Raw genomic sequence first — 14,723 nt, forward strand, 5'->3', positions numbered from 1 at the left:
TCTCATGTGTGCTTTTATGTTTTTTAATCAATCACAGATAAAGGGAAGAAGAGAGCTACACCAAGAACCAGAAGAGCACCTGCCAGAGGGAGAGACAGGCATGGTGATGAGGACGATGAGGATGATGAAGGTGGGATGAGGAGAGCTGGGCCTCGCAGGCACAGAAGCCGTAGACGAGGACGAGCAGCGGGAAATGAGGCCGGTGATTCTGATATGGAATCTGCAAAAGCCAGGAAGAATCGAGCAAATCAGGAATCCAAGGAAGATGATGAAGAGGATGAAGACGAGAAAGGGGATAAAAGTGGGAAAGGTAAAAATGAGAAGAAAGGGGACAAAAAGTCTGATAAAAAAGGGAAAAAAGAGAAGGCCAACAAGAAGAAAAAAGACAAAAAGAAATCAGGGTAATTAAGTTTTTTTTTTTCCTTTTAATAAAACTATAGTTGTCTTACATAAAACCTGTTTTCTCTTATAGCTGAGAAATACCAAGAGTCAATATGACTCCCTTACTTGTGACAGTCAAACTGGAGCTGGACAGATATTCTTTGTCCTGCAATGAAGAAATGACAGCTGAGTGAAATGGAAACCTTCTGGAAAATCATATCTAGTTATATTCCAAGTATATGAGCTGCTTTCTAGAGAAAGGGAGCGAAAATGACAGAGGAGAAGAGAAAGTGGTAGAGGTGGTGGAAAGTGGTGAGATCTGCCCCACTTTTTTCTTTCTGCAAAACTAAAATGCCCCAAACTCCAAGGTGATTACCTTCCAAGAAAGCCAAGTTTTATTTCCAGTATAGAGCTAAAATCTTGATGCTTCTCAGAAGATCACATTCTTGTTTCCCAGCCAATTTTGAGCCAGGTCTTTAAGATCTGTGCCCAAATTTCAAGAACCTGGAACCGAAAACTAAAATGGGATTTTGCAATCTGTCTCCCTCTCACTTCCTCTGAAATGTCACATTTCAATTTTCCAAAGTATCTAATGCAATCTGGGGTCTTTATAAGACTCCAGTGACAGGGAGCCCTTCAGAAAAACATTTCTATTTCTCTGCCATCTTAGCATTCCCTTGCTCCTTGTCCCTTGTGCTTTTGAAAGGACGCAACCCCAGGAGCCGTGTAAAAGGGAGCAAATGGAGCTATCTCAGTGGAGAGGGAGAGAAACTCCCATTCCTCGGTCATCACTTGTTACAGCTGTTTTTGTTCCCAGAGGCATCACTGGAGAGCACAGCTGGACTAAAAGGAAAGGAAAAAATACAGTAAGATATGCTGTTGTATTAATTTGTCTGTGATCCCATTTCCATACTTTCTACTTCATTTCCCTTCCCAATGAGAATAAGAAGGCCTAAAATCTTTTTTTCTGCTGGCTCTTCACTGTGGTGGCAATTATACTTCTGTGTGCAGTTTCCTGTATTCACAGAGCAACAGCTCTGACTGTGTAAACCTATGTTCCTTTGCTTATTTTTGTCTTCATCATAAACATTTACTCAGTGTTAATTAAAAAAGGCCACTGAAAATAGAAAACTGAACAAGGGCACTATGTTTTTTATTGTCTTCCAAAGTTTTTGATATTAAAATACATAATTTTGGGCTAAATAACTTGAAATTGCTGCCTGATCAAGACATTGATCTTAAAGTATTAAGCCTAACAACATTTGAGGAAAAACTGAGGACGCTCTCAAAGATAACTCAAGAGTATTGTCTTTTCAGACTTACAGGAGCTTCTGAAAAGATTGAAGAATAATAAGAATATTTGAAAATATTTTCAAAAGAAAAAACCAAAATAATGTAAGAATGAAGTATAGTAGGCTGCTGATCAGTTTGGCTGTGACTGAGATAAAGGGTTTGTAAGGCTTCAGAATGGAAAGTTAGGTTCCTCCTCTAGCAAGTCCAGAAGGATCTATTACAACGAATTCTCTATACTGCTTAAACATAGACCTTGCTGATGCAGTTTTTTAATTTCCAAAGTGTTTCAGCATGAAATAGTGGGAAAACGAAATCAGAAGTTGAGAAAGAAAACACAAGAAAAATTTCCCTAAATGAAAAGTGGAACTATTTGACAGAGAGATAATATTGTATTTACCACTGCCATGGTGGCTTTTGCTAAACTCTAGCAACATGCCCCATTTTGGTGAGATCACAGTACAAGTCAATAGAATCTGCTCCAGCTGCCCTTTCCCCCCTCAGTACTTTTCATTTAAATCAGGAAAACCTCTTCATACACTGCTTATTCTACATAAAGGACATAAGGGAATCTTAGAAGAACTCTGCATTGATTTTCTGGTTTAGTTGTTCTGTTTTTTCAAAACTTAAATATTCCACTCTTGATTAATTTGTGGTAGTGAATTTCCCAGGATAATGCCATGATCAAAGGAGTTCTTTCTCGGTGAGTTTTAAATCTTCTGTTCTTAGATGTTAATGGTTGTTGATGAGGTTGATTGTTACCTGTTATTGAAGGTGTGAGGAGAGCCTGCTTTACCCTGTTCATAATCATTGACCCCAAAATATCAATGATAAATTGCTCCTTTAATCTCACTATGAGGGTTGGAGATGTTCATGGGTTAAAAAACGGTTTAGTACTTTACTGCCTTTTTTCATTTTGTCTGATCGGTTTTAGAAACTCTATGCTGTCACACAAGAAAAAAAAATAGAATGGGATCATATTCTTCCTACTGCATAACTCTATCTGCAAGTAAATTGACTTTTATTAAGTTTGCTTGAGAGTATAAAACTTCTGCGAAAGCTTGGAGGTACATGGAAGATTAAGACACTAATTTTTTCTAACTGAATAGTATTAACTGACAGGCAATGCTATAGGGATTATCTGAATAAATAGAACTTACACAAAAAACTAGAAAGATTTCAAATTTAGTAAAATTTATTAAATTATCATGCTATACTCTCAAAGTCTTACCAGTCTTATCATGCAACATCCTAGCCCAAAGAAAACATTTGCATCCTAATTTTTAATGTTATACATAGAAATAATGAGAAAAGTAAATTACATGCATAAAGAGGTGATGAAACTAAAACTAAAATAGAGATGTATAATAAGGCCATAAGACCAAACTAGAATGAAGAAATTCATTGTGTGTTCAACTTGGAAGAAGCACTTGATTTCAAGAACTCTACTGACTTAGATGTGTATTGAATTGGAGCCAAGGAGGATGGGGTCTTTATGTCAAGATATTTATTGACACTTGATGCTTTATGTTAGCCTGCAGGTCACAATGAACCCTTCTGACCTTCAAATGTGTGAATAAAAACCTTTCATTAAAGGCTAAGACTTTTGATTGCAGAAGACAGAATTTTGCTTTCCAGACTTGAATAACATAGTCTTCCACCACTTCAGCTGAAGGAAAAGTCTGCTGTTACTCCACCAAATTTGGCTGCATAATGCAAACACACTAGAAAATAATGATTTCTTAAAGAAACTCTGGAATTTGGATTTTTTATTATTTTTCTGGTTCCAAAGGAAAGTGAAGAATGGAAGATGAGACATGTTTGTAAAGACAAAAAAAGCAGTAGCTGGCAAAGGGCACAAAGCCTATATTAATCCTGACTTGGCCTCTTGTGTTCTGTTAAGCTTCCTTTTCTCAGTAAGCTCACTGCATTAGCACAAAACTCTCATGTTTGCCACTCTCTCACTGCAGCATTGCAAACCAGCAAATTCCAGCTTTGCATAACCCAGCAATCTTCCATCAAAGGACATGTTTAATGTCAGGTGCATCACTCTGCTTAGTAAAATGGAGAACATCTGATTGTGACAATGGATTCTGAGCTCTCTGAAATCAAACTTTTAATCCTTCTGTTCTTCATGAAGACATAACTCTCTTTGCATTTTCCCTCAAAATTTTATGCACAAATCACTTTGTTATCCTTTATCAATTTGACTTCAGTTTTCATGCCATTCTCAGCTTGCTCTTCACAATACTGGTGTGACAATAAATAGATGTGGTACTCAGTAGCAGTTTTTCTTTATGTAGCTTCAAGCTTTCTGTGATACTGTTTTTTGCCATGTAAAGCCCAACACGATAAGACTGATGAGTACAAGTTTCTAACGTGACAGTCTATTCAGTATGGGCCACAATGATGCTCAGAGTGTTGGAGTACCTCTCCTACAGTACAGGCTGAGAGAATTGCAATTGTTCACCCTAGAGAAGAGAAGGTTCTGGGGAGATCTGCCTTGGGGGACCTTATGAAAAGGAGGAAGAAAGACTTTTAATATGGCCAGACAGTGACAGAACAGGGGGCAAAGGTTTTAAACTGAAAGAGAACATATTTATATTAGATGTTAGGAAGAAATTCTTTACTCAGAGTGTGGTGTAGCACTGGACCAAGTTGCTCAGAAAAGCTGTGGGTGCCCCACAGCTGTGGAGTGTTTAAGGCCAGGCTGGATGGGGTCCTGAACAACCTGATCTAGTGGATGGCATACTTGCATATGGCAGAGGGGGTTAGAGAGAGATGATTTTTGAGGTTCCTTCCAACCTGGACCATTCTGTGATTCTATGGTTCTATGATAATAAAACGGATTTTCACCTTTAATAGCAAGGTGACCCATAGCTATGGAAGCCTCTTTCTTTCCTTTGCTAACTTCTGTGCGTCTGAAAGTTTTCAGCTCACCCCCTAATCTTTTCCTTTAATTAAGTAAAATTAATGAAGATTATAGGCAGATGACCAATAACAAACTTGTATTTTTCTGTGTTTCAAAAAGTACTTTGCTTTTATTTTATTTGTTTGTTTTGAATCCTGTAAGTATTCTTGCTGGTAAACTCTTGTGTCATTTATGCCATTTAGATCTCTAAAAAGACCTGTGTTACCTGTTTTGATAGAGGAAAAGTTTTATAATTTTTAAATTTTTTAGGAGATAGAACCTATACATTAGGTAATGAATAATTCAGCTCTCACATCAGATCTTGGATATAAAATTCGCAGAAAGGTGAAGTATGAACAAAAGAGTCTGAAAACTACTTACTTGATAAAGTCAGAATTAATTTTTCTCCAGTCAAGCCAAAAAACCATTAAAAAACCCCAAACAAATCTTCAGTAAAGTTTTAAACATTCATAAGACAAAGAAACAGGGAAGCAAATAGACAAAAGAAGCTAAAGAAAGCAAAACAAGAACAGACAGAAATGCATCAAACTGCTATCACCAAGAGATCACTTAGTGGTAGTTGTCACTGTCAGCTTTTTAGGGCAGAAAGTCAGTCTATTGATTTCCTTTTTATCACTTTTCTGTTCACTTGCATAAAAAGAGGAAGCACTTGTTGCCAATGAATTGCTACATGCCATTATATGAGATGCAAGATTGCTCAAAGAAAAGGATATCTATGCAGAATTTAGAAATGTGAATATTGTTTTAATCAGCGATTCTTTGCAAAGACACAACAAACTGATGTATGGATAATGAATTCAGATCTCAGACACAACATACCTGGAGATGCCATTACAATTGCACCTCCTTTCCTTGAATGCTTGCTGAAATCTGGCTTTGAATTTTTTCCCATCTATGAAATGTTACTGCCTTGGTAAGTGTATGGGCTGTCATTTGTCTCTCTACTGGGACATACTGAGGTGAAGGAGTTTCCTTCATGGCTGCAGTTAGAACATCCTGACTTGACCATAGTGAGTTTGGGTGGGACTCTTAGAAGGTTAATTACAGCTGCAGAAAGAATAAGTGACTGTCAGATTTTACCTCAAGCATGCTGCTCACTGTCCCCCAGCTCTGCACTTTGTGTGCAGGCTTTGCCTTTCATACTAAAACTAATAAAAAGTCTAAAGAAAGTGGGTCCTCCCTTTTGTGCAAGTGTGAAGGCATTAATATAGCCTCATATTTATCAGAAATTAACACAAAGTATGTTTTTCTGTGAAAACATCTGTCCTATCTGAGTTTTGGTGATTTTTTTCTGTTGCTGCTTTTGTTTGAAGCTCTGGTTCTGAATCTGAGGAGGAGCCAATTACAGAGGAGGAATTGGCCAAGCTGAAAGAAGAGGTAGAAGAAAAAAAGAAACTGATTGCCACACTACGAAACAAGCCATGGAAGATGAAAAAGAAGTTGTCTGTCCTGAAGTATGGTTTGATTTCCATAACGAATGTCTGTTGTGCTGCTTTGCATTGTTTTTCTGAATTTTCGCTTTAGTTCCGCACCTACTCACAAAATTAACTTCAGACCACCTCTAATCTCTCTTCCCTAGAAAGTATGCGCACCATAAGTGGAAGTAAATTGTGCTGCTGATCACTGCTCACTTGTCCTAGTAGAGCTGAAATCAAATATGGAAAGCTAAGCTTTTTGTTTTCAGAATTTCCATTACAACCCGGCGCAAAATCTTTTTATTTTCTTGAGTTAGGTTGATGTTGATGAATTATTCAATTGGTGAGATTAATATCTCATTGATATCTCTCAGAAAAATGATGAAATTGCAAGATTACCTCAAGATTGCTAGAGAGAAAGGAGAGGATTTTTCTCCCTAACCTGACTTTAAAGAAAGAAAAAAAAATAGCTTATGGAAAAGCAAACTCTTTGGAGGCAGAACTTGTATTTTCATGTATTTTTATTTGCACCACATAGAAAACTGTATTTTGCCCTAGCATACCTATTGCTATATTTACTTGGAAACCAATAATTAAGTATTTCTTCACATTTAAATTTCCACCAAGCACAGGAACTGAGTAAATTGAGAGAATTTTATTTTTTTGACAAAACTGCTATGCTCCCCTTTTTCAATAACTAATTTGCTGCAGCAATACCAAGACACCAACAAAACATATCTAGCAAAGAAAAGATGGTCTGTCCTGCAGAGATTTTAATATGAACAGAAATCACAGATGTGAAATATAGTGTGGAAAGTCCATAGATTTATCCTTTTAGAAGGTAAGGTAATTTTGGAAAGGGTAAACTTGCAAAGAGGTAGTGAAAAGAATCAAACTAGGTAAAAGGAAACAGAATCTAGGAGATGTAGAGTAGAAGAATTGTGAAGGTAAGAGAACTTTAACAAAGTATAAATGGGCAGACTAGGTTTTGGATAGTCTACAGCTGAAGGATCCCCATGTACATAAACTTAACATTTGTTTATAGTCTTCCTATGGAGAAAGCTTCTATTTTTACAGCCTCTTTTCTATCCCATAATTCATAGCAATTCCAAGGAAACTTCTTGACTTGGGGTGTCCCTTAGACTATTTTCCATTATTGCTTTTCCGTGTGGGTAGTGATGATGCTGCAACATGTAGCTGAAGGATGATCAAGAGACACTTCTGGGCCTTGGGATATCTGGTAAGGAAAGATGGCACAGAAGTAATTTTTTCTCTGTACTCCTGGTTACGAGCACTGATATTGGAGGAAACACTCTATTAATACAATAATTCACAGAAAAAAAAATCCTCCTAGAAACTCTGCTAAGGCTCTTAGAAGATGGGGAGGTGATTTGAGACAATAAGCACCTCTTCACCAGGGAAGAAACTGCCCGAACAAACCAACAAACCTTCTGTGATGAAGTTACTACATCAGTGGGCAAAGGAAGGGCTGTGGGTGTCATTCAGCTGGACTTCTGTAAGGTCTTTGACATGCTACCCTACAAAATCCTTCTCCCCAAATTTTAAAGATATGGATTAAATGTGTGGACTGTAAGATTGCTAAGAAATTGTCTGAATTTGTCTGACCAACTCCCTAGGTCACAGCTAGGGAATTGGTGGTCAATGTCTGCTTGGACAGCCCTTTGGAGGACTTGGGTGTGCTGGTGGATGGAAAGTCAAAGGAAAGCCTACAACGTGAGTTTGCAGCCCAGCAAACCAAACCCAAAGCCGTGTGGCCAGAAGGGTGAGGGAAGGGATTCTGCTCCTCTAAACCACTCTAATGAGACCCTACCTGGCATGTGGGATCCTCAGTGCAGGAAAGGCTTGAACAGGTCCAGAGGAGGGCCACAGAAATGGTCAGGTGACTGGAATAGCTTTCCTATGGACACAGGCTATGAGAGTTGGCTTGTTCAGCCTGGAGAAGAGAAGGCCTTGGAGACACCTTATAGCAGCCTTTCCATACTTAAAGGGGGTGTTTAAAAAAGAGAGAACAGATTTTTATAAGAAGATGCAGTAATTAGACAAGAAGTAATAAAACCTTAAAGCAAAATGGTAATAAAAACTTACAGAATTTAGATTCAGACTATATATAGGGAAGATATTCTCTGTAGTGAGGGTAGAGGGACACTGGATGAAGCTGCCCAGAGATGCTGTGGATGCCCCATTCTGGAAGTGTCCAAGGACAATCTGAATGGAGCTCTGCTCAACTGGACCTAGTAAGAGCTGTTCTGCTCATGGCAGAGGGTCTGGAAATCTATGAGAATCCTTACAGCCTAAATAATTTAATTATTTTCTGATCCCAGGACATGCATACCAAAAACCAGTTATAGAGTATATTTTCTAGACTTCCTGCTTTTGTAATTGTTTCTTTGGAGCATAAGTTCAACTGAGTTGCAAGAACAAGATCTGGAGTTTTTATGCTACTTGAAGTAAAATTTTTATCTTATAAATGGGCACTCTATTATGATTACAGTTACAATAATATCAGCATATTTTACCGTATCTATGTTCTGTATTTTAGCAAGTAATTTAAGACAGATAGTCTAATAGATAGTCTAATAGATTGGCATTATTGGCATTGTTCTTGTATGTAAGAAAAATGGACACATGCTGGCTGTAAGTGCCTTAAACTTTTAAATTGATAATGTGACTTTTGAATAACCTTGTGTTAGCATTTCTGGCTCTTGAAACTCTTGGTGAACCATTGTTAGTAGTAAGTATTTCCTTCTGGCATCTGCTTCTTTCTCTGTGAAAGGTTTAGAATATTGTGTGATATGTGGTGAAAAAACCAAACTACCTCCTTACAGGTAGAAGAACAAATTGCCCTGTTTCTGGAAGTCTTCCAGCTTTCACAATTGAGAGATGCTTCATTGGAGGTTTCTTCTCAGCCTTATGATAATTGTTATATAATTATATAAGCCAACCCCCGCTTCCATGTTTGTTCTGTATTAGCATCTTGATTTCCAAGAGTGGAAGAAAAGTGCTATCCAATAATACTCCTATACATGATAAAACCATTCAAAATAATATAAAAAATACTTTTAATATAATTTTGAATGGCTAATATTAACATCAATTGGGACTTTTAATTTTAAATATTGTTTTTTTAAAAGAAGTGTTGTCAAAACAAACAATTTTGGGAGAAAGATTTAATTTCCAATGACATTTGTGGTTATAAGAGAAAAAGGCATTTTTTACAATTAAAAATGTTGTTTAAGCATTTTCAAAGGAAAAAAAATTCATGGCTTAAACTCTATATGGTGGGAAAGATGATTTATACTTAACTCTAGTGATTACTTTGGAAAATGCTAAATATTTTCCTTCATTCTTTGGAAAAATGCATAAATGAACAATCATTTTAGAGCACAGATGTAGAACTAGTTACTCTGAAGAAGATGCCTTCTGTCAAAAAATGGCTGAGAGCTCATTGCAGAAATGGCATCCTTAATAGAACTGCACTGGCAATTTAGATCAACTCTAACTTCTAATTTACATCCCTGTGTCTAAAAAGATTCATTTCAAACAGCCTATGGTTATTCTCTGAAGAACCGTGACTTGATGAGGGTTCTGCTCTGATACAGTGCCCCTCTGCAGTTTCAAGTTGAGCTGTATTAATACTGTCAGACTCTAAGCTCACCTTGAGACATTGTGGTCAGATCTTCACATGTCTGGAGATGTGAAAAAGAGAGGAAGAAGAAATGGAGAGGAGTGAAAAGATGTTACAACAACATCCCCACTCTTCTAGGCCCTAAGCAATAGACTTGTGGGTTGGGCACATGCTGGTCTGTGCTCCTGAGTATATCAATGTGCCTAGAGTCCAGACTTTTTGTCATTTCTAAGACAAATAATCTTCTTCAGAAGAGTTTTCTTGTTCTGGTAATTTTCCTTCTACTGGTTTACATGGTTTGTGAGTATTGTTGCTCTGCCTTTTCTATGGGAGACGAGAACTTGTGATATTTCTTCTTGACACTGCCTACTCAGGTCAGCACAAAGTTGCCTGAAGATCCACCAGGTGAAAATGATCATTAATTAATACTTGCGAGACTGAAATTTAGAGAGGAGTAAATTCATTGATTGACTGATTGACAGAGACCCTTGGGAGTCAGTCCTGAAGGGCAAAGGAGTCCAGGAAGGATGGATATGCTTTAAAAAGGAAATTGTTAAATATTCAGGAACCGGCTGTCCTCATATGCAGGAAGACAAGTCATTGGGAAAAAGGCCAGGCTGGTTAATACTAGGCCTGATCTCCAGAAAAAAAGAGAATCTATTTCTTTCTATGACAAAATGACCCGCTTAGTATGTGAAGGGAAGCCTGTGGATGTCGTCTATCTAGACTTCAAAAAAGCATTTGATAAAGTCTCCCAAAGCATCCTTCCAGAAAAACTGGCTTGCATGGGTGCACTAGGGTAAAAACTATCTGTTTTTCTGGGCCCTGAGAGTGGTGGTGAGTGGAGCTAAATCCAGCTGATGGCCAGTCACTAGTGGTGCTCCCCACAGCTGTGTTTTGGGGTCAGCATTGTCTAACATTTTTATTGATGATCTGGGCATGGGAATTGACTGCTCCCTCATTAAATTTGCAGATGATATCGAGTTGAGTGGGGATGTTGGTCTGCTTGAGGACAGGAAGGCTCTGCAGAGGGACAGGCTCAGTCAGTGGGCTGAGGACAATTGCAGGCGGTTCAACAAGGCCAAGTGCTGTGTCTTGCACTGGGGTTGCAGCAGCCCCTGTGCAGTGCTACAGTCTTGGGGCGAGGCAGCTTGAGAGCAGATCTTCGGAAAGAAAGCAGAGGGCTGCTGTTTGAACATGAGCTAGCAGTGCGTGTGCCCAGTGGCCAAGAAGGCTGGTGGCACACAACCTGTGTCTAGAACAGAGTGGCCAGCAGGACGAGGGCAGGGATCGAGCCCTGGGACCGGGCACTGGGGAGGCCTCACCTCAAGTCTGTGCTCTGTTCTGGGCCCCTCACTTTAGAAGGGACACTGAGGGCCTGTCCAGCGAAGGGCAACGAGGCTCCTGAAAGGACTGGGGAACATCTCTCATGAGGGACAGCTGAGGGAGCTGGGGTTGTTTACTCTCAAGAAGAGGAGGCTCAGGGGGACCTCATTGCTTTTTGCAGCTCCCTGTAAGGGGCTGAGGTGAGTCGGGGCCTGAATCTGCTACAGGGCCTGCAGTGAGAGGACAAGAGAAAATGGCCTCGGGCTGAGACAAGGGAGAGTCAGATCAGACACTAGAAAAAGCTTTTTTGCTGTTGGGGTGGTCATGCTTTGGAATAGGATGCACCAGGGAGGTGGTGGAGTCACCATCCCTGAAGGTGTTCAAGAGGCATCTCAGTCTGCTGTTTGGTGATGTGGTTTAGGATTTGGGATTACAGCGGTAGTGCTGGGTTGGTGGTTGTATATAAGGTCTCAAAGGTTTCTCTCAGTCTTGACCATTCTATGATTCTGTGATTTTTGGATTAGAAGAAGGTACCAAAAAAAACCAACCAAACCCAAACTAATGGACCAGAGCTTCAGCTGTTGCAAACTGGAAAACCTACAGGGAAAGCTATCACAGTTTAAATCTGAGGACTGGATTTTGGTAACTGTATTCTTGTTTGTGCATTTTTCTGCCTGAGTTTTGCACCAATATGAAGAAAAGGGAAGGATTTAAGTACTGTGCTTGACTCTGGTATACTCATCTCACTTCTCTTATTAGTGCTCACGGCACTTTAGATAGACAAAATTCTGTGCTATAAAAGCACAAATTCCATTAGTAACTGAGCAGTTTGTATCCAACAGCAATGCTTCTTATGATAACATACAATTAGAGATCTGAGCACAAGAACCCAAAGATATGCCAACTTGTTCTCTAAAGCTACACCACAAGCCAGTTAGTACACTATCAAAACAAGTGAAATAACAAATTATATTAAAAAAGATAGTAAAACATTAAGTTTAGGTTTTTTGAAGGGCTTCCAATTAATTGCATGTCATAAAGAAAGATGGGAGAACTATTTTTTTCCCCTAGAAAAATCAGTGTAGTGCAGAATCTTTTCTTCTCTTAGAATTATAGAACAGTTTGAGCTGGAAGAGGCCTTAAAATTAAATTTATTCCAACCCACCTGCCATTGGAAGGGACACCTTTCCCTAGACCAGGTTGCTCAGAGCCTCATCCAGCCTGGCCACAAACACTTTTGGGAATAGGGCATCCACAACTTCTCTAGACAGCCTGTGACAACACTTTACCACCTTCACAGTAAAGTATTTCTTCCTAATATTTAATACAAACTTATTCTGTCTCAGTTGGAAGGCTTTCCCCCATGATCCATTACTATAACCCCTTGTAAGAAGTCCCTCCCCTTCCTTGCATGTCCCCTTCAGAGACTAGAAGGCTGTAATTAGGTCACCTTGAAACATTTTCTTTTCCAGGCTACGCAAACCCAGTTCTTTCAGGCTTTCCTCATAGGAGGCTGGCTCCATCCTTCTAACCAAGTTACTCTAAGAGCAACCTGGCAGTTCTCCTTTGGACTAGCTCCAACAGGTTGATGTGCTTTCCTTTTCCACTGATGTGGTCACTGCATCATAGCAGATCTCATGCTAGGGACAGAATACATTGTGGTGACTTTTCAGTATTTTTCTAGCATAATTCATTTTATTACAGGACTTAGACTGCCCATTGAGATAAATGAATTGGAAATAAGGAATTTTATAAGCAGACAAACCCAAAGATGTATAAGGTGCATGTGTGAGATGGTGGAAATTTCTCATCTTTTGTTGGACTCTTTGTAATCCCATCAATCAGTATTTCATCTCTCTTACTGTGGATATACTGACAGTCCTGGAGGCCAGACTGGCTGTCTTGGAGGCCAGCTGGGTATTAAATAACAATATAATTTGCCCACTATTATTGCTGAACTGCTTTTCAAGTGAGCTGTGCCCAACAATATTTGTTTTGAAGTCTGTTTTTAGCCAATATTCTAAGACTTACAAAGGTCCTGGATGATCAACATTTCTTTTGATTGAGCTTTTAGTTCTTAGAGTCTGAAACCTTCCTGAACTGTTACTGAAAAACGTGATCAATCCACTCAAATTTTATTCATTAGCAACAAGCTCTAAGAGCTGTAACGCATCCCCTCTGCAGCACAGAAGTGCCTGAGGTACTGTACACCTAGCACTTTGGAAGCTGTAACTCCACACCTTGTATTAATAATTGACTCAGGCTTCTCTGGGACAATAATGCCTGGCCCCCTGAAATATTTATTAGTCCTTGCATCTGTAATTCAATTAATAAGCTTTCTCTAAAGCTTCTTTAAATTCACAGTTAGCTAGTGGGGTACACTTTGGCCTATCCTGTGATACAGATAATTTACCTCTAACACATGATACCAGTGATTACAAAGCTTGGTTTTGTTGGTCTGCGTTGTTTTTGACACATCCTCATGTTTGTGAAATCACAATACTTCCAAGTGGGCATGAATATGTATACATGTACTTTTGGTTTTTGTTGTGGTTTCTAAAGAATTTCTAAGACTTGTCCATTCTCCCTGTTATTTATAGCACAAAAGAAATGAAGGACAGGACAAAATTTGACAGAAATCCACAGGGTTGTACAAATAGAGGTATTTCATTTAGATAGTTTAGACATCAAGGTAGAAACCTTAGTTAAGTAATCTGTTGAAGTATATTTAACAAGAACATGTGTCACAGGCATGGAAAGGACATGGCAAGCCTGGTCCCTGACTGAATGGTGCCAAGTTGATGCTGAACTTTTAAGGTCAGGAGGTTTAAGTAACTTACAAACAGAAGTCAGGAGTAAGTACTCAATGGAGTAATTAGTTAGTTTCCACTAATCTGCTGCAGAGCTGGTGGGGGAAGAAAAGCTGAGGAGAGAATGAATGCATATTCTGTTTGATGGCTTCAGCATCATAAGCAATATGAAAATGTTATTTAGAATGTTATTGGTAAAACTACGAAAATGTAAGATATGCCTGTAGAACATCAAAGGTAACTTGATTTCTTTTATTCCAACAGTGAAAAAATACTTCCACTATTTTTTCACAAAGTAATTTCTATTTTTTTAAAGTAATTTTTCAATTTCATAACAATAATACAAAACAATTTGGATTGGAAAAGAGCCTTATGACCATCGAATCCAGCCATTAACGCAGCATTGTCAAGTCCATCTCTAGTCCAAGTCCCTCATCATAACATTCACACATTTTTTTCAAAACCTCCAGGGATGGTGATTCTACCACTTCCCTGGGCAGCCTGTTCCAATGCTTGACAACTTTTGGTGAAGAAACTTTTTGTAATATCCAATCTAAACATCCTCTGAAACAATTTGAGACTGTTTCTTGTCCTGTTTCTTGTATGTGGAAGAAAAGACTGATTCCCTCTTCACTACAACCTCCTTTGAGGAGGGAAACTGGCTGAGGGTGCCCTTGATCCCCTCCTCCAGATCATCTATAGAGCAGGACTGTGCTCGGTACTGAGCCCTGGGAAACACCACTCCAGCTGGATGACAGATGGATTTCACTCTATTCACTCTGTTCTCTTTTGGCCATATAGCATGTGCTACTCTTTTATTAATTATGTTGTGATCATTAACTATGTAATGATTTTAGCCATTACTTCACAAGAATTGGAAACATTATTGTCACCAGTTTAAATGCATGTTTGAAACATCTTGT

At 38.8% G+C, this 14,723-nt stretch overlaps 1 protein-coding gene across 1 annotated transcript in view; it reads left to right on the forward strand.

Annotated features, from left to right (window-relative positions):
• TMC1 (transmembrane channel like 1) overlaps positions 1-14,723 on the forward strand; it is a 64,695-nt gene that overhangs the window by 18,819 nt on the left and 31,153 nt on the right. Inside the window, 2 exon segments of the mRNA XM_030969437.1 lie at positions 38-401; positions 5,917-6,057. Of these exon segments, the coding sequence (XP_030825297.1) occupies positions 38-401; positions 5,917-6,057 (505 nt within the window).

Source organism: Camarhynchus parvulus, chromosome Z, assembly GCF_901933205.1.
Source record: "Camarhynchus parvulus chromosome Z, STF_HiC, whole genome shotgun sequence".
NCBI lineage: Eukaryota > Metazoa > Chordata > Aves > Passeriformes > Thraupidae > Camarhynchus > Camarhynchus parvulus.